The sequence below is a fragment of the Coregonus lavaretus genome (assembly GCF_964263955.1).
Source record: "Coregonus lavaretus genome assembly, chromosome: 26".
In the NCBI taxonomy this organism is placed as follows: Eukaryota; Metazoa; Chordata; class Actinopteri; order Salmoniformes; family Salmonidae; genus Coregonus; species Coregonus lavaretus.
Window position 1 is genome coordinate 15,703,190 of NC_140013.1, and position 21,581 is coordinate 15,724,770.

General features: G+C 45.3%; 1 protein-coding gene across 1 annotated transcript in view; it reads right to left on the minus strand.

Annotated features, from left to right (window-relative positions):
• The window catches only part of LOC311101531 (MDS1 and EVI1 complex locus protein EVI1-A-like), a gene marked incomplete at its 5' end in the record, with an annotated part of 39,340 nt that overhangs the window by 14,365 nt on the left and 3,394 nt on the right, over nucleotides 1-21,581 (minus strand). Inside the window, 7 exons of the mRNA XM_084142671.1 lie at nucleotides 2,614-2,640; nucleotides 3,519-3,606; nucleotides 3,794-5,216; nucleotides 9,711-9,891; nucleotides 10,273-10,420; nucleotides 10,764-11,025; nucleotides 11,222-11,324. Coding sequence (XP_083998797.1) covers nucleotides 2,614-2,640; nucleotides 3,519-3,606; nucleotides 3,794-5,216; nucleotides 9,711-9,891; nucleotides 10,273-10,420; nucleotides 10,764-11,025; nucleotides 11,222-11,324 — 2,232 coding nt within the window. The remainder of the gene's footprint in view (nucleotides 1-2,613; nucleotides 2,641-3,518; nucleotides 3,607-3,793; nucleotides 5,217-9,710; nucleotides 9,892-10,272; nucleotides 10,421-10,763; nucleotides 11,026-11,221; nucleotides 11,325-21,581) is intronic.

Genomic DNA, 21,581 nt, shown 5'->3' on the forward strand with positions numbered 1-21,581 from the left:
ATACCACCCTCATGGAGTCTGCTTCTGACCGTTTGAGCAGACACATGCACATTTGTGGCCTGCTGGAGGTAATTTTGCAGGGCTCTGGCAGTGCTCCTCCTGCTCCTCCTTGCACAAAGGCGGAGGTAGCAGTCCTGCTGCTGGGTTGTTGCCCTCCTACAGCCTCCTCCACGTCTCCTGATGTACTGGCCTGTCTCCTGGTAGCGCCTCCATGCTCTGGACACTACGCTGACAGACACAGCAAACCTTCTTGCCACAGCTCGCATTGATGTGCCATCCTGGATGAGCTGCACTACCTGAGCCACTTGTGTGGGTTGTAGACTCTGTCTCATGCTACCACTAGAGTGAAAGCACCGCCAGCATTCAAAAGTGACCAAAACATCAGCCAGGAAGCATAGGAACTGAGAAGTGGTCTGTGGTCACCACCTGTCTTGCTAATTGCCTATAATTTCCACCTGTTGTCTATTCCATTTGCACAACAGCATGTGCAATTTATTGTCAATCAGTGTTGCTTCCTAAGTGGACAGTTTGATTTCACAGAAGTGTGATTGACTTGGAGTTACATTGTGTTGTTTAAGTGTTCCCTTTATTTTTTTGAGCAGTGTATACAGTGGGGAAAAAAAGTATTTAGTCAGCCACCAATTGTGCAAGTTCTCCCACTTAAAAAGATGAGAGAGGCCTGTAATTCTCATCATAGGTACACGTCAATTATGACAGACAAAATTAGAAAAAAAAATCCAGAAAATCACATTGTAGGATTTTTTATGAATTTATTTGCAAATTATGGTGGAAAATAAGTATTTGGTCACCTACAAACAAGCAAGATTTCTGGCTCTCACAGACCTGTAACTTCTTCTTTAAGAGGCTCCTCTGTCCGCCACTCGTTACCTGTATTAATGGCACCTGTTTGAACTTGTTATCGGTATAAAATACACCTGTCCACATCCTCAAACAGTCACACTCCAAACTCCACTATGGCCAAGACCAAAGAGCTGTCAAAGGACACCAGAAACAAAATTGTAGACCTGCACCAGGCTGGGAAGACTGAATCTGCAATAGGTAAGCAGCTTGGTTTGAAGAAATCAACTGTGGGAGCAATTATTAGGAAATGGAAGACATACAAGACCACTGATAATCTCCCTCGATCTGGGGCTCCACGCAAGATCTCACCCCGTGGGGTCAAAATGATCACAAGAACGGTGAGCAAAAATCCCAGAACCACACGGGGGAACCTAGTGAATGACCTGCAGAGAGCTGGGACCAAAGTAACAAAGCCTACCATCAGTAAAACACTACGCCGCCAGGGACTCAAATCCTGCAGTGCTAGATGTGTCCCCCTGCTTAAGCCAGTACATGTCCAGGCCCATCTGAAGTTTGCTAGAGTGCATTTGGATGATCCAGAAGAGGATTGGGAGAATGTCATATGGTCAGATGAAACCAAAATATAACTTTTTGGTAAAAACTCAACTTGTCGTGTTTGGAGGACAAAGAATGATGAGTTGCATCCAAAGAACACCATACCTACTGTGAAGCATGGGGGTGGAAACATCATGCTTTGGGGCTGTTTTTCTGCAATGGGACCAGGACGACTGATCCGTGTAAAGGAAAGAATGAATGGGGCCATGTATCGTGAGATTTTGAGTGAAAACCTCCTTCCATCAGCAAGGGCATTGAAGATGAAACATGGCTGGGTCTTTCAGCATGACAATGATCCCAAACACACCGCCCGGGCAACGAAGGAGTGGCTTCGTAAGAAGCATTTCAAGGTCCTGGAGTGGCTTAGCCAGTCTCCAGATCTCAACCCCATAGAAAATCTTTGGAGGGAGTTGAAAGTCTGTGTTGCCCAGCGACAGCCCCAAAACATCACTGCTCTAGAGGAGATCTGCATGGAGGAATGGGCCAAAATACCAGCAACAGTGTGTGAAAACCTTGTGAAGACTTACAGAAAACGTTTGACATGTGTCATTGCCAACGAAGGGTATATAACAAAGTATTGAGAAACTTTTGTTATTGACCAAATACTTATTTTCCACCATAATTTGCAAATAAATTCATTAAAAATCCTACAATGTGATTTTCTGGATTTTTTTTCCTCATTTTGTCTGTCATAGTTGACATGTACCTATGATGCAAATTACAGGCCTCTCTCATCTTTTTAAGTGGGAGAACTTGCACAATTGGTAGCTGACTAAATACTTTTTTTCCCCACTGTATACAACCCTCAGTGCTGTTAGCAGTACAGGGTGGAACCCAGCTAGAAATCCCAGGCCTATCATGTGGACAAATGAATGACTGTAAATTAATCTAAATGGGAATTTTCTGACATTTACATGATATTTTTACAAAAATTAGTGAAAAAGCAGATAGCTTGCAAGCTGAGAAAACCATTATGTTATTTAATGTGAACTAAAACCAGGTCTAAAATCCATTGATAAGCAGTGATGGCTTGTGATTGGCTGATGCCTGGTCAGTAGTTGCTGGCGATTGGCCAGAGCCATGCGCAGTCTGAGTGACATGGAGGGTGTTATGATGGGGACCCATGCACACACAGGGGGGTCTGGGGGTTTAGGGGAGGCAGAAGCACAGAGACATATAGGTGTAGAGGAAACTTACCCAGGATCTCTGATCTGGCATACGAAACTGAGGGGCGGGACAGAAGGAAGAGAGCAGTCAGAACCAGGAAGTAGACCACGGACTTTTGATTGGATGCACATGGGCATTGGGCAGGGGGGTGATGATGTCACAAGGGGTCAGGTGACTTGGTAACAAAACCCTAACCCGAAAATGTACAACTGCAAAAAAAAAAAAACAGAGCCCCTGTGGCCAGATTGTTTCTGGGACTGATTTGTGTGTCCAGACATGGTAAAGGAATAAAGATGGCCTAAACGCTGTTGCTGTTTCTACTGATAGGACACCTCATTAAGCCACGTGCCACGGCCATATGGCGTTACAGAGTTAGAGACTGGTTCACAGTGTGGAGAGGGGACATAAATCAGGACGACTCAAACAGCCAGTAAAAACCAGGCCTGAAACGACCAGTAAAAACCAGGCCGGAAATGACCATAAAAAATGCCAGGCCCTACGGGCCAATTTTCACTGTTGGGAAGAGCGAACACATGAATGTCAACGCACGTCAATACACACACACTGAGTCACGCTACAAACGATAGAGAAATCACAGGCAGCGCAGAATCCGGGGGCAAAATTCGGGAACTTTAAAAGGGTATCATTTTTTATTCTGTAGTCAAAGACAAAATGTGAGAACGTGTCAGTTTGTGACCTTTTCAGTTTTCCACATTCTCCCACATCTGGTTCAGATAGCTGAGAACATGACAGACCAGACCCAATCAGACTGAACACTGCCTCTGGTCCCCATCAGAACCAGACCACCTCGGACCACCCCCAGACCAACCCCAGATCGCCTCACCCTGCCTGGGCCTCAGAACCAAAGAGGGCCCCTGGTCTGGCTGTCTCTGTGAAGCTACATTAACACTGAGATAGAACAGGACAGGACCTACCTGTGGATGGAAGAGGAAGCCGGGGGCGGGCCGCATGTACTTGTCTTTCAGAGCCTCAAACGGATCGTTCATCTTCCTCTTCTCAACCCTGCTAATATTACAACTCTATCAGTTCTTAGACACCGACACTCTAAAAGACATTCACATTCAACAATATAGGAAAAAGTACTTATAGGAAACTAACACAGAATATAATAACACACAACAGGTCTAAATGAGACTGATAGTGAGTGATATTTGAACTAGTGAGGTTTAGTTCTAGAGATTCACAGTACCTGTAGATGGGGTCCATGAAGAAGGGGGTAGGCCTGGCGTGCTGCAGAGAGGTGTCGGCTTTAGGTAGCTCCACCACTGCCTTGTCTTCTCCAAACACGTGGATCTTCTTCGACTCCTCCCCCCGGGGGGCGTGGCTACTGCTGCGGTTCCTGGTGCCGCCCATGCTCAGATCCAGCGGCTGGTCCTGATTGGTTGAACGTGAGGAGGCCTCCGGTTTGGAGTTGGAGACAGGGGCGAAGGGGGCGGGGACCTTCTCCTCCTGCTTACGCTTGGTGGTAAGGTCAAAGGGCGACTCAGAGGTCCTGCTCTGGCGCTTCTTGGTGGGTTCGTCAGGTTGGGACTGGGGCTCCCCCTTGATGCCTGGAGGTCTGAGCTCTCTCTCTGGGAAGGGGTAGACGGGTGGGGAGAAGGTTGGGAAGAAGGGCAGGGGGAACATGGAGGGGTAGGGCAGGGCGCCTACCTTCTTGTCCTGCAGGCCCGCCAGCCCCGTGGAGCCAAAGTACCTCTCAGCGATGGAGGCGATGGCCTTGATGGAGTCATTGACCGCCCCTGAGACAGCCGTGTGCTCGTCCAGCGAGGGAGGGAACAAGCCGGGGACGCCTTGGAACTCCTTAGTGTGATTACTGGTAAGGGTGGTGGGGCTCTGGGGGCCTCCGCCCGCCTTCCTTTTGGGCCCCTTCCCATTCTCCCGGCGTGCCCTCTCCCGCTGGCCTTCGCTCTCCATGTCGCTCTCCAGCTCCGAGCCTGACGTGGTATCCAGGTCGCTCCCACTGGGCGTGCTCACGTCATCCAGGTCGCTGCTCTCCGATTGGCTGCTCATCTTGCCGCCGCCGTGCCTCTGCTTGGAGGAGGAGCCCTGGGCCTGTCGCTGCTCTGTCCCCTGTGGCAGCTCATTGCCGGGCGATGCCTCCTTGCGGAGGGTCTTGAGCAGCTCTCTGGCATCCTGGGCTCCGGGGCTGGGCGACAGGAGGGGGCTCTTGCTGTGCTCCGTACCGGGACCTGGGGGCCGTCTGACTGGGGAGGTGGCCGGGATGAGGGGGGGTCGGTGGTACAGTCCAGAGGAGAACAGGCCCGGGAAGCTGAAGGGGAAGCCAGGGGCGGTCGGAAACGTCAGGCCGCTGTGGTGCCGGTTCCCAAAGTAGTCTGCCAGGCTGGCGCTGCTGTGCCCCATACCACCTATAGCGGCCTTGTCCATGGCACCAGGGACACCGGGGAGGGACATGCCCTGGGCATGGGCGAACAACCCCCCTGCCGTGAAATGGTTCTTGCCCTCACAGAAGCGCCGGTGCTTGTTGAGGGAGGAGGTGGTGCTGAACATCTGGCCACAGTCCTTACACTTGATCTGGGTACGGCAGTCGGCGTGCATGCGCTTGTGGCGGCACAGGTTGGAGAACTGCGTGTAGGACTTGTGGCACACCTCGCCTGCAGGGAGAGGGAGACAGACATGGGGCACTCAGAGACATGTCCAACACCACACACACACACACACACACACACACACACACACACACACACCCACACATACACAGAGTACATCTCTGACCATAAGAGCCAAGAGTTTTCCCTTTGATCCAGTAGTCAGGAAAACCTCCAGGCTTTAGTCGTGACACTACACATGCATTTCAAGATAGGGGACTATAGTACATGAGAGACCGGCTGGGTGTAAGATGTCCTAGTCTGAGAATGTTATTTCAGTGAGGTGGGGGGGGGGGTGAGATGAGACGCCAGATCCTGGCATTGTCATGGGGCTTTGTTCCTCGGGGCTAAGAGTGAGTCAGTGGAACCCATCACCTGCACATCAAACACAGTGCAACTCCAGGCATTGTGCTCCCAGGGTCAGACTCCCAAGGAGACCGTAAACAAACACACACAGGTACACACATACACATTCATACACACGCATGTGCACACAGACATGCATACACATTCATAGATATTCACATAACTCACAATAGACAAAAACACACACATGAGCACACACACACATAGAAATATGCAGACACATTCACAGATATTAAGATATCACATAACATATGACACACACACACACACAGACTCACTTGCAGACACACGGCACAATGGCTCTATTTTGAGCCTGTGAAGGAAGCAGAGTTGAATGAATCCTATCCTGCAGGTCCGGTTCCCAGGGACAGGGCTCACGTCCTCAGCTGCCCACCTCGTCCCTCACCCCCCACTCCCCCTAGGCCGGGTCCCCCTCACCCTGTCCCTGTCAGCTAGCTCACTGTAACCTTCCCACAGTCCCACAGTCCCTTCTCTGTCTGACACCAAGGACGCCACCCTGCAATGTGGCAGACCACATTGTTGAACAGAACCTAGTGGCTAGATCAGGGGTCTCCAACAGGTCGACCGTGAGCTAACAGTAGTTCACAGCCCACCTATGAGTAGTTCTCCAAACAATTCTGAAAGTACATGCAATTTTTCATGTTTTCCACCGAAAACTGTGATAAACAAATCTCACAATTATCAGACACGGCAAGCTCCCAGCTACTATCTAATCAACGCAACATTGACATTATCCCATCCCTGGTTAGCCACTATTGGCTTAAAAAGCCAAACCTAACACAATGTCGATAAATTAATTTCCAGCAATATTGCCCCATCTGTCTGTGTGGTTCGCACGTTTGTCCAGTTGATGTGATAACCATCTTGTGGGTTGACAGAAATACTTTCCCCCAAACCTTCTCAATTAAATGTTAACTGCAAAGTAGGCTTACCTGGCAGAAGTATATAATCAATAAGTATATAATTTGTTATTTGCTATTTGCAAACTTTACCATGAAATGAGCAGCAGCAGTACAGAACCATCATTCCTCACTCGCTAGACGCACAATTAAAGGGCCAGATGCACAATTAAAGGGCCAGATTCACAATTAAAGGGCCAGATGCACAATTAAAGAGCCAGATGCACAATTAAAGGGCCAGATGCACAATTAAAGGGCCAGATGCACAATTAAAAATCATAATTTCTGCCATTTCTTCCAGACCCAAAAAAAGGCATTCTGAGTAGCTCGTGACATTTTTTTTTTATAAGTAGCTCTCATGCTAGAAAAGGTTGGAGACCCCTGGGCTAGATGATAGCTAGGTAAAAAGAAACAGTCATATAGAGATCATATCTATACAGTAGCTTCTGGATAATACAGTCATAGCTCATTTGTGTAGCTCAGTTGGTAGAGCATGGTGTTTGCAACGCAAGGGTTGTGGGTTCGATTCCCACAGGGGGACCAGTATGGAGAAAAAAAAATGTATGCACTCACTAACTGTAAGTCTCTCTGGATAAGAGCGTCTGCTAAATGACTAAAACAAAAAAATATATTAAAAAAATAATAGTCATTCTGTTTCATATTCTCTATTTCTATATTCTTTATTCTACATTGGCATCCGTAAAAATGGAAAGTGAATGAAATTTTGATATCAAAACATACTATGTATGATATTGAATAATATTGCAATCTATTCCACACAAATAGCAACCATATGAGTCCCCTGTAGCTCAGTTGGTAGAGCATGGCACTTGCAACGCCAGGGTTGTGGGTTCGTTTCCCATGGGGGGCCAGTATGAAAATGTATGCACTCACTAACTGTAAGTCGCTCTGGATAAGAGCATCTGCTAAATGACGTAAATGTATAACTTTATATTTATTCAGATATTTACTCATCACAATATACAGTATGTAGTCTAAAGGTAATTTGTTTTTTCATATGGTGGTATGGAAATGTATTGGGAAACTTGTGTAAGACAATGACGTGCATACCTTGCTGTAATAATTCATGTTCTTTGAATCTAGGGCAAAGATCTCAGAATTAATGATTATGTCTTTGAAGGAGTCAATGTCGTAATTGATCAAGAGATGTTGAGTCTAGGCGTAAATATTTGATGCGCCTAAGGCTCGTTGGCTAACGTGGGTGTTGTTATCCGTTTCCTCTCTGTTGTAGAACGAGTAGAAACCAGTGGCTGTAAATCACACACTCATGACATTTATAGACTTACAACAGACACACATGACACACAGAGTGTGAGGGACCTGATCCACTCCACACGTGTGTTTTGTCAGGTCTCCATAAACTGTAACTAAATATTATAAACACATTCCTGTGAAGAGCAGCTTTGAGTAAGACAGCCCCAGTGTCTGAATGAATGATCAGGGCCGGAGTGCTCTACAGACAGCCACAGGCTTTCTACCTTGGTACACACACATGCATGCACATAGGCATGGACACAAGCAGGCACGTATGCGGACACACACACTCACACAGACAAACATATGCACAGGCACATACACATGGACACACACACATGGACACACACACACGGAAACACGGACACACACACATGGGCACACACACGGACACACACACGGACACACACACGCGTATACAATACAGTACGCTGACCGACATGTTGTTCACACAGACAAACAAACACAGAGGACGGACACACACGGTCTCTAACACATCTGTCAGGGCAGAGGGTGTTCTGTCTTTTTACACAGACATTAGCTGTTTTTAAACCTGCATATTTTCAGCTGATTACTGCAAATGGACTCCCATTCAGAGCACGGTGGAGGGGACATGTGGTTGCTATTTGTGTGGAATGGTGCGTTTGGAGGGGGAGGCAGGGGAGGGGGGAGATGGGGGTCTGCAGGCGGACACAGCCCCTCTGCCCTGTGTGTGGGGTCACTGTGTGGGGTCACGGAGCTGGGGTCAAAGGGTGAAGGTCATTGTGCTTTGGTGTGTGAGGTGAAAGTGTGAGAAATCATTATTCGGGCCAGGAAATGTTCCTGACTACTTGACCTAACAAGGGAAAACTCTAAAAATATGTTTTCTCTGAAAAGCAGAACTGGCGCCTGGTCATTATGTGTTGTGGTGTGGTTTTAATGTTAGACCACAGGGGTTGGCATTTACAGGGAGTGTGAGAGAGAGTGGGGTCAAAGATAGGAGCTCTGGGGTCAACAGGGGGGTCTCGGCTGGTCGAACAGGTCAATGTGTGGGACAACAGTAGGGTTAAAACGTGAGGTCATAATGTGAGGTCATTGCTAGGGGTCACTAGGTCAGCATGGTGTGAGGTTGCTGAGATGAGGGCATGGGACACGTACTGCTTTTATTAAGCTATTAACAGAAATAGCACTCCCTTGTGACTATAATTCCTGTGGAATGAAAAATGTTATGTTCTCATTTTGCAATCTTGTAGATTATAGATATGTACATATTACCGCAATCAGCATGCCACTTTCAAAATGAAGTCAGTACCATTCAAAATTTCATACATGAAATGTTTAGAATGAATCCAACTATCACAACATATTATATTCAATGATATTCAAAATCGCTAGATAATAAATAATACCAAATAATATAAATTAATATTAAAGTGCTAATGTATGACGTTTTTTTAAGGACTTAAAGAACTGATATTTAAAGGGAGATTTGACCCTAAAACCACTTTTTCATTTATTTATCAGTGTACCATTAACATGGTTTAAAAATATTATTTTCAAGACCTGTGTTTACTTCCTGGAAAAGTCTCATTATTATGCAAAATAAATCCTAATGAGATGTTTTGCTCTTGCTAGATTTTGGCTTCAGGAGACTGGAAGCAACATAACTTCAAAACTTGAATGTTGACATGCACAATTTTCTGAGACTGTATCAAAAGTGGACTAATGAAGAATAGATGAAGAAATGGTTTTCAAGTGAAATTCCCCTTTAAAACAATTAGAGGGTCAAAGTAGGTATGGGACTGCGTTATAATCTATAATGTAGCAACTAATATGTCAACTAGTAGTATAAACTAGTATTATGACCAGGTGAGAACATAAGAGAAGGGGCGTTTTAGCGATTTTTCTAAATGAGTTCTAACAAGCTAGTAGAATATGTGGAAAAAGCGTGCAGACTTACATATGAAGGGTCTGAGTGACTTACATATGAAGGGCTTGACGCTGCTGTGGATGTGCTTGTGTTGCTTCAGGCCAGAGGACGTGGCAAAGGTCTTCCCGCAATCGGGACAGGCGTGAGCCCGCGCCCCCACGTGCTGCGAGCGGATGTGCCTCTGCAGGTTACTTGGGTCTGTGAACACCTGCTGGGGGGGGGGGGACGACGGGACACACGGGGGGGGTCACCCATCTGCGACTATGGATGCAGTACATGTAGGAGATGCATGCACACACACTTGCTCACACATTCAATTTAACTCAAAATATACTCTAATACAGAGCTCTCCAACCATGTTCCTGGAGAGCTACCTTCCTGTAGGTTTTTGCTCCAACCCCAGTTGTCCCTAACCTGATTCAGTTTATCAACCAGCTAATTATTAGAATCAGGTGCGGTAGATTACGGTTAGAGCGAAAACGTACTGGATGTAGCTCTCCGGGAACAGGGTTGGAGAGCCCTGCTCTAGTAACATACACCCACCGACCCCACCCAAACACAACTGTACCTTTGAGCAGGTACATGAATGTACCTTTGTGCAGTTTTCACATTCATAGTGCTTGCCACTGTCATGTGACATCTGATGACGAATCAGGTTGGATTTCCAGTTGAAGGCCTTGGGGCATTGGTCACACTTGTATTCCCTCTCCTCCGAGTGAGACAGAGAGTGAGCTTCCAGACTGCAGGAGAGACAGACAGACAGACAGATAGACAGACACAAGAACATTATTACAACACTGCATCACTAGCCTCTCAACTAAAAATAACCCAATGATGTAAAATAGGAGTAAAATTAACGAAGTGTACAAACAAAGACCTTGCCCAGGATCAATAATAGTTCAAATGACACTGTCACTGTCGCCGTTCACTACAATATTATCATCAAGACTATAGATTCAAGTTGATGTGAGGTTGATATGCAGCCATCATCAGGCAGGTTGAGCGACATAGAGGGGTTCTGAGCTGAGGGGCCCTGAGTTTTCCTGGTCCTATCAACAAGGGGGAAGGTGGACGCCTTCTCACCTCTGGAGGTCGGGGAACACCTGGTCACACTCCTTACACTCCTGGGGACCATCGTGGTCGTGGTCGTGGTGGCTGAGGCTGTGGGACAGGTGCAGGTCGTGGGGCTCCAGGCCCTCGGGGCCCTCCAGGTCACTACTGTCCCCTCCTGGGTTCCCCAGGAAGGCTGAGTGGGGCGTCCCACATGGAACCTTCTGGTGGTCCAGCAGCTCAGAGACAGACTCAAAGAGCTGGTCACAATCCTCACAGCGATACTGTCTCTCCTCTGGACAGGGGGAAGGAAGGGGAGTAATATCTTAGGGGTTTGTGTGTGTGTGTGTCTGTTGTGTGTGTGTTGTTTATTTGTGTATGTGTGTGTGTATGTGTGTGAATGTGTGTGTGTGTGTGTGTGTGAATGTGTGTGTGTGTGTTGTGTGTGTATGTGTGTGTCTGTGTGTGTCTGCGTGTGTGTGTGAACTGACCGTGCATATCAGGAGCCATGGTGTCACATGAATATTCCTCTGCCTTCAGGAACAAAAGCAGCTCCTCTCCTGGTTGGATCTCTCGAGTAACTCTGTAGAAGATCTGCAAAACCCATACACAGATTGAAACATATGAAATTACAGTATATACACACATACATGAATACACGCACACACACACACTGAAAACATTGTCGACCAACACCATATAACACACTCACATCCACTTTACTGAAACAAAAACACACCGATGCAGAAAGCAAACAAACTTTGACTCACAAATACACACTCACGCACACACACAAATACACACACACACACACACACTGTTTAGACAATAGGGAGGATATTGGGGGCTGAGCGTGAAGCAGATATGGCCATACAATACGTTAGTAGTGGGACCAGAATGCTCTCAACACGGCTGGACCTCAGAGGAAGAGGCAGTAAAAGGTGTGGAGAGATGTCTTACTGCTGCAGTGCATGGTGACATATTTGTGATGCTGTATGTGTGTGTGTGTGTGTGTGTTTATAGAGTAGCCAAAACTCCACCTGTCCACTCTATACCAATGCCATTTTATGCTCATAGTCCTAGTGCATTGAGTGACAGAAATATGGAGAGATGTACAGTACTCAGGTTACATTCCTACCTGTGGAGCTAAATGTATACAGTACACACTCACAGGCAAACATTTACATGCACAGCATATACGCTACACCATAAACAAACACACATCCACACACACTACTACACACTACACACACAATCCACAGACTTGAAGGTGTATAGTGAATGGGTCATCTGAGGGACCCTGAGATCTCTGGGACTTCCCATATGAACACAATAGACGCTCTCCCAAATAATCACAGATGCCGTTATTTTTGGCACGCCTTGAAGGTTTAACTTATTAACTACCCTTACAGCACCTTGGTGACATTTGGACAGGAAGGGGGGGGGGGGGGGGGGGGGTTATTAGAAATGTGACAGGGGAGACTTCTGGGAAAGGCGTAGATCACAGGGACACTGGCCCTGCGAGATAACGTACCCAGCTCGCCATGACATCAGTGCGGCGCAGCAGCAGCAAGGGCGAGGGCCAAGCGGCCTGGTCAGAGGGGAGCCAGCCTCGACCCCATTGTTCAGGAGGAGAATGCAGGGAACTGAGAGGGTCCCGATAGCCGAGCCAGCCATGAGAACACAGCTAGCTCTCTCAGGTGCCCCCCTCGTCTGTATAGACCCCACATCTCACCCCCTCACCCCTCACCCCCCTCCCAGCTCCTTCCTGCCGGTCTAGAGCGGTCGACAGCTCTCGGTCCAGGACTTTAGCCCTCACACCAACAGGCCACAATAATATTGAGGGTTGGGAACAATAAAAGAGTAGTTGAAACAGCCGTGTAGGCCTGCAAGGATTCTGCCCTCAGAGTCTGATAGGGTCTTTGAGGGTGACTATCAGTGGTAAAGCTATCAGTGGTACAGCTAACCTGATCCCAGATCTGTTTGTGCTGTCTTGCGTGACAATGAGTGACAAGGAGTTGGCAAGACAGTACAAACTGATCTAGGATCAGACTAGGTTACAGCCGCTAATGGACCGTGGCACACAGGGGGCAGAATGTGGCAGCGGCCGCGGGGAACGAGTTTAAGTTACTGTAGCTAGTATCGCTGCACTTGTGCAGATGATGCACAATCTGGCACACAGGCATTGCAGTGAGTGCCAACATGGGGGAATTCCCCTCAGCAACACCCCTTCCCTATGGGCAAACACTCAAACACACACAAACAAACATACCGTACACACCCCGAAACACACACACACGCAAGCACACACACACAAACAAACACACAAACACACACACTGGTTGTACATTTCTGCACTGTACAGATCTCCAACTCCTCTCAAAAAGCCTTATGAGTTGCCCCTATAAGGGCAGGCTGACACAGAGTGAGAGAAGCCTAGTCTGGGGCTGTAAACGGACAGTGGCTAGAAATAACAGAGAGCTAGATAAGAACAGTGGTGTTTGAGTTCACACTGTGAGGTCCAGCCAGCCACACCTTTGGACTAGAAGGGAACCACTGAGGGGAGACAGCCCCAAGAGCCAGAGGATACACAATCATTAGTAGACTTCATTACTTGGCCTTATCAATGGGGGATTGGGCTAACATTACACACAAGGAGGCACTGAGGATAGGTACCTACACTACTGGTCAAAAGTTTTAGAACACCTACTCATTCAAGGGTTTTTCTTTATTTATATTATTTTATACATTGTAAAATAATAGTGAAGACATCAAAACTATGAAATAACACATATGGAATCATGTAGTAACCCAAAAAGTGTTAAACAAATCGAAATATATTTTATATTTGAGATTCTTCAAATAGCCACCTTTGCCTTGATGACAGCTTTGCACACTCTTGGCATTCTCTCAACCAGCTTCACCTGGAATGCTTTTCCAACAGTCTTGAAGGAGTTCCCACATATGCTGAGCACTTGTTGGCTGCTTTTCCTTCACTCTGCAGTCCGACTAATCCCAAACCATCTCAATTTGGTTGAGGTCGGGGGATTGTGGAGGCCAGGTCACCTGATGCAGCACTCCACCACTCTCATTCTTGGTAAAATAGCCCTTACACAGCCTGGAGGTGTGTAGGGTCATTGTCCAGTTGAAAAACAAATGATAGTCCCACTAAGCCCAAACCAGATGGGATGGCGTATCGCTGCAGAATGCTGTGGTAGCCATGCTGGTTAAGTGTGCCTTGAATTCTAAATAAATCACAGACAGTGTCACCAGCAAAGCACCCCCACACCGTAACACCTCCTCTTCCATGCTTTACAGTGGGAAATACACATGCGGAGATCATCCGTTCACCCACACCGCGTCTCACAAAGACACGGCGGTTGGAACCAAAAATCTCAAATTTGGACTCCAGACCAAAGAACAGATTTCTACTGGTCTAATGTCCATTGCTCGTGTTTCTTGGCCCAAGCAGGTCTCTTCTTGTTATTGGTGTCCTTTAGCAGTGGTTTCTTTGCAGAAGTTCGACCATGAAGGCCTGATTCACACAGTCTCCTCTGAACAGTTGATGTTGAGATGTGTCTGTTACTTGAACTCTGTGAAGCATTTATTTGGGATGCAATTTCTGAGGCTGGTAACTCTAATGAACTTATCCTCTGCAGCAGAGGTAACTCTAGGTCTTCCATTACTGTGGCGGTCCCCATGAGAGCCAGTTTCATCATAACGCTTGATGGTTTTTGCGACTGCACTTGAAGAAACTTTCAAAGTTCTTGAGATTTTCCGTATTGACTGACCTTCATGTCTTAAAGTAATGATGGACTGTCGTTTCTCTTTGCTTATTTGAGCTGTTCTTGCCATAATATGGACTCTGTCTTTTACCAAATAAGGCTATCTTCTGTATACCCTACCTACCTTGTCACAACACAACTGATTGGCTCAAACGCATTAAGAAGGAAAGAAATTCCACAAATAAACTTTTAAGAAGGCTCACCTGTTAATTGAAATGCATTCCAGGTGACTACCTCATGAAGCTGGTTGAGAGAATGACAAGAGTGTGCAAAGCTGTCATCAAGGCAAGGGGTGGCTATCTCAAATCTCAAATATATTTTGATTTGTTTAACACTTTTTTGGTTACTACATGATTCCATATGTGTTATTTCCTAGTTTTGATGTCTTCACTATTATTCTACAATGTAGAAAATAGTAAAAATTAAGAAAAACCCTTGAATGAGCAGGTGTTCTAAAACTTTTGACCGGTAGTGTAGACAAATACACATACACACAAACACACACACACACACACACACACACACACACACACACACACAGACAAACACATGAGCAGACACATGCACAAACATGCACTCTCCCTCTCTCGCTCTTCTTCTCTCTCTCTCTCCTCTGTTTCTTATAGAGGTCATAACCTCAGACATTTCAGAGGCTATTATCTTGGAGAAGTTGGTTACCTTGACATCATTAGTCACCAGTGCAAACAAAGAATCCGATTTTCCTCGGTACACTGACACACCCTCTTTGTTCCTCCAACATCCTTCCTCTCAGAGAGGTCATCTAGCAGGTATGCCAGCCACCAGCCAGAGTGCTGATCTAGGATCAGGTCCTCCCTCTCTTTATAGACTATATATACAGAAGTATGTGGACAGCCCTTCAAATTAGTGGATTCGGCTATTTCAGCCACACCCATTGCTGACAGGTGTATAAAATCGAGCACACCGCCATGCAATCTCCATAGACAAACATTGGCAGCAGAATGGCCTTACTGAAGAGCTCAGTGACTTTCAACATGGCACCGTCATAGGATGCCACCTTTCCAACAAGTCAGTTCGTCAAATTTCTGCCCTGCTAGAGCTGCCCCAGTCAACTGTAAGTGGTGTTATTGTGAAGTGGAAACGTCTAGGAGCAACAACAGCTCAGCCACGAAGTGGCTCAAAGAACGTCTGTCCTCGGTTGCAACACTCACTACCGAGTTCCAAACTGCCTCTGGAAGCAACGTCAGCACATGAACTGTTCGTCGGAAACTTAATGAAATCGGTTTCCATGGCCGAGCAGCCACACACAAGCCTAAGATCACCATGCGCAATGCCAAGTGTCGGCTGGAGTGGTGTAAAGCTCGCCGCCATTGGACTCTGGAGCAGTGGAAATGCGTTCTCTGGAGTGATGAATCACGCTTCACCATCTGGCAGTCCGACGGACGAATCTCGGTATGGCGGATGCCAGGAGAACGCTACCTGCCCGAATGCATAGTGCTAAATGTAAAGTTTGGTGGAGGAGGAATAATATTCTGGGGCTGTTTTCATGGTTTGGGCTAGGCCCCTTAGTTCCAGTGAAGATAAATCTTAACGCTACAGCATACAATGACATTCTAGACGATTCTGTGCTTCCAACTTTGTGGCAACAGTTTGGGGAAGGCCCTTTCCTGTTTCAACATGACAATGCCCCTGTGCACAAAGCGAGGTCCGTACAGAAATGATTTGTTGAGATTGGTGTGGAAGAACTTGATTGGCCTGCACAGAGCCCAGACCTCAACCCCATCGAACACCTTTGGGATGAATTGGAACGCCGACTGCGAGCCAGGCCTAATCGCCCAACATCAGTGCCCAACCTCACTAATGCTCTTGTGGCTGAATGGAAGCAAGTCATCGCAGCAATGTTCCAACATCTAGTGGAAAGCCTTCCCAGAAGAGTGGAGGCTGTTATAGCAGCAAAGGGGGACCAACTCCATATTAATGCCCATGACTTTGGAATGAGATGTTCGACGAGCAGGTGTCCACATACTTCTGGTCATGTAGTGTAATTGTATTCATTATGATCCAAAATAGATAACTGAATCAAGATCAGCACTCCTACTCTGAAACACTTAGTGAATACGGGCCCTGATCTAGGATCAGTTCCTCCCTGTCCATACAATCATATTCATTATGATCCAAAAGACAAAAGTGATCCTAGATCAGCACTCCCACACTGAGACACTCAGCTCTCCAGTCTATTTCTATGATCACAGAACATTTCACACATTAAAACAGTCAATTCATCCACTTCATGTCTCTTTGTGCGGCGTGGGAGAATCAATATGGCTAATGAGATTAGCCCTCATATCCATCCACAGTCTTATGAAAGAGTCTTTAGTCACTTGTCAGATCATGAGAATTAAACCGCTAATCCATTTACCCTTCAGCCTGTCCCATGTAGGCTACTGTCTGTGTGGGATATGGTTAAGACATCTCCATACTAAATATACTTCATGTCTGAAGTATAATGCTCAGTGATGAACACAGGTGAATCTGACCAGAGAGCAGTTTTAGTCACCACTACTGTGCTAAAAAACTGTTTTTACTCCCAGATCATTGATCTCAGATCATTGATTGTATAAGACCCAATAGTCACCGACTGCATTGCAGAGCGTTAATGAATAGTTATTGTTAATGGTAATATTGGTCGTTTTAAATAACATGTTATTCATGTTCATAATTAGCTAACTTTGACCACCTCTTAAACCCTACAGCTAAGACATGATCACACACAACATACTGCTGCAGCACTATGCAAGCCTTGCTATTCTCTATGCCGAACACACACACACACACACACACACACACACACACACACACACACACACACACACACACAGGAACGCACACACACACACACACACACGAGTAGGAACCCCTAATAGTTCCTCTATCTCTCTTTCTTCTCTCTCCTCCCTTCCTCCACTCCCCTCTTCCTCTCCTCTCCTCACCCTCTTGAGATTGGACATAAAGTTTTATTATAAACAGGACTAGGTCAGAAATAAGAGGATTGAAGCCAGGTTAGTCCACAATGTGGGATTGATTGTGTAAGAGGGTATAATATGTGGTTTCAGGCTGGCTTCACAGTCATTACTTCTCAGCAGCTGTAAAACCTGTTGGAAGGAGGTAAGGGACTACATTTCTCACATCCAGCTTTAGGATGAGGAGCACTGGGATCCATCAGAACCGCAATGAACATTCACATAGTCCTGAAAAAGGGCCAGATCCTACACAGCGCACGCATAAAGAGGCACACACATAGCCACATGTATGCATGCACAGACGTACACACAGACACACACACACATTCATACTCTGATAGAAACAGACATAACTGACAGACCTTCCAGACACCCATCCTTACACATGTAATTTACGCCTAGACAGGCTTCGGGAGCCATTACTGTGTGTTATGAAAAACATGAGGGGTGTCCGGAAGACGTGAAGACAGTGTTGTGACAGTGTGTGGTACCTAACAATAATCTCATCACAGCCTTGTCCATGACCCAGGCCAGGCTTAGACAGCCACCCGAGCAGAACCACAGTGATGACAGTCAGTCACACCTCAGAGAGAGGGCCAATCAGAAGGCTACATAAAACACAGCATCACATTGGTTATGTCTCAAATGGCACCCTATTCCCTATATAGTGCACTACTTTTGTCCAGGGCTCTGGACAAAAGTAATGCATTATATAGGGGGCATACATAGTGCACTATAGGGAATAGGGTGACAATTGGGACGCACAAATTGGGATTCATTATATTACAGTTTCAAATAAGAATCTGAAGTTGTCTTCCTCTCAAAATACACATTAAATAACCATTTGTATAGGATATAGTGATGTTATAATAATGTCCATGAGTGGTATAATCATGATGACAATGTTTCTAGTTACAAATTACATCCAGTCATCAATATTAAATTTGAAACTGATTCATTTTCTGTTATTTGCAACATATACAAGTATTTATAAACTATTTATGAAGAAGTAATGAAAGGTGATGCAAACTTTTCTATCAATTTATCTTCCATCAAGACATGGAATGCACTGTCCATGTCAAATAAGGTCTCCCTTACTATAGGTGTGTGTGTGTGTGTGTGTGTGTGTGTGTGTGTGTGTGTGTGTGTGTGTGTGTGTGTGTGTGTGTGTGTGTGTGTGTAGTCTGAGTCCATAAAATACTATTTAACCAGTGAATGAGTGAAGTGAAAATGCTCCTATGTGTCAGGTAGGAGGTAGGCCCCCATGTCCTGTCTCCCAGGTGAGGAGAGAAAACGCCATGGGGCATTCCACACAAATCTGGAAGTTTACAGTGCGAGCGTGTGTGAAGTGTCTGTGACTATCAGCACGGCAGCCGTGTGTGTGGTGTGTGTGATCTGGCCCTGTGGTCCTCGACATGCCGAAGCCAAGACACAATTACACAGAAACAAAACATAGAGATAGGCCCTCTGAGGCGGTGTGTGTGTGTGTGTGTGTGTGTGTGTGTGTGTGTGTGTGTGTGTGTGTGTGTGTGTGTGTGTGTGTGTGTGTGTGTGTGTGTGTGTGTGTGTGTGTGTGTGTGTGTGTGTGTGTGTGTGTGTGTGTGTGTGTGTGTGTGAGGAGAGGGGGGCTGATACTGAACACAGGGTGGGCCGCACAGGGGCTATCTGAACTAGATCACAATAACACCTTCTAACACAACAACAGGCAGCCAGGCAGGCAGGACATGGGGGTTCACTGAGGCCCTGTGGTAGGCAGGAAGGCGGTCTCCTCTCCACATACCTGATCATCTATCTGGCACGGAGTCAGGTTGTGCTGGTGGGCCGTGGGGGCAAACTGGATGCACTTCAGCCAGCTCCCGATATCAGGCTCGCTGGCATCCACACAGAACTTTACATGGCCCGACCCGTCCAAGATCTGGAGAGGTAGAGAGAGAGGGGGAGGAGGGGGTTAACATTTTGATCCCTATCTGATTCTGCACAGGTTACTGTGTCCACATGGACTAACCACATACCTCCCACCAAGAAACAAGACCACACTGTTGTGAGGCTGCAGAATTACACACGAAGGGCAGGCACACACACGCACACACACACACACACACACACACACACACACACACATACACACACCTTGAACTGGGTCCTGCTCTCTCTCACACACACAAACTCATACACACGAACATACACACTCTCTAGGACAGCAGTGAAACACATTACAGAATATCACTGTGCTGAATGAGCACAACTAAAAGTTCTTTCAATTACTTGTTTTTAAGACATCAACAATGTTTTTAAGACATCAAATCAAATGTATTTCTTTATTGCTGAACATGAGCAATTATCCCATGAATATGGTAATAAAAACGAACATTTTAGAGCCATTTCACTGTGTGCAACACGTTTCATAACAATGCTTATTATCACGTGACCTAAAAAGGAAATACTGAATTGTGCTGAATAAAAAAAATATCAGTGTGGTATTTTGTTGAAACAAAAAAACAGTGTAATGAAATTATTATTACACATTTATATTCCTATCAAACATTTGTAGAAACATATACTCTATTCCACAATTGCTGATATCAGCTTGTTTTCTTTTAAAATAAAACGTAATATTATTATAAACCTGAAGTTGATTGAAAAGTCTCTCAGAGGGTTGATGATGAAGAGATATTGCACAATAGCGCCTAATCTTTAGGAGTGAAAGGGCCAAAGCACGTTAAGACCAGCGGGCAGCGACATGCAAATAACCTTTAATGCACACCATTCACTCAAAAGAAACAACCAGTTTCATAAAATAATTCCCTAACTTATCCTTTATTATCAGCTATGTAGGCCTAATTAACTACCCTATCATATTCAGTAAATTAACCATATTACCATATGACCAAGGCAGGCCTATACATACAATAAAACGTATTATACTTAGATAGATGATATGAATAGATAAATGATAGGCCTGATAATTATTCCGAAAAATAAATAAATAAACGAATTAAGGAGAGATAGAAATCGTGTGAAAAGGCCACTGTGTATTTCACCCAGGACAGGAGTTTGTTGCAGTCTAAACAATGTATAACATACAGAGCCAAAATAACAAAAGAAAAACATCTGACAAAATAGCATAAAGCTCGTTTTTTTTCTGGCCTACCTTGAAAATGTGATAAGCACACGTGTCAATAATAGACAAAATCTTTATTTATTTGCTAAATTCACTTTGCATTATAAATTTAATTTTGCAAGACAACGCAAAATGACATCTTACTTATTGCATATAATTTAAACACAAATAAAAAAAATATCAATAAAAACTAACCAATAATTTTCCTATGACATGTTTGCCTATAAACACGATTTAAAATTTTTTTAATATAGGATATAGCCTGTTACTGACATAGTAAACTTTATTCGGAAAAAAATAAATGGCAGGAAAGTGTAAGAGATAAGAGTTACCTGATGAAGAAGCAAGACATATTGCTGTGATCCATAATTGAATATCGGTTATGGACACCAATCGATGTTTGTGTAGCCTAAAATATTTACGTGGGATACGTTAATCGTGTCTGATGAAAACGTATTGACTCACCCTGTAAAAATACTTGTCAATAGTTTTGACAATTAATTTATATTGAGAGCTCATACGATTAATTATAACCATAATTGTATCATTGAGAAAGGACACGTCAGAATGTTCGTTTGGTAATAAAAAGGTAATCAAATAGATCGCTGCTTACCGTGGTAAATCCTTTGCACACTTGGTGCAACAATAAAATATCTGCAAATACGAGGTGTGAAGAAATAAAGGGAAAAAAAAACTTTTGATTAAAACTGCAATATCTTGTTTTGGAAATAACCACAAAATTTGGAAAACGTATCGGTCGTTTAGTTTTGCTCCATGTGTGTAATGTCCCGTGTTCTTGAAAACACCATGGGATTTTACAGTGTATTTTCTCTTTCTCCGACCCACAAGACGTTTGCTCCTCTCTCTCTCACACACTTATTGTCATGTAGACAACAGCATAATCCCTAGGCACATTAACTTGGTCCAAATTGAGCCCGTCAGCGCG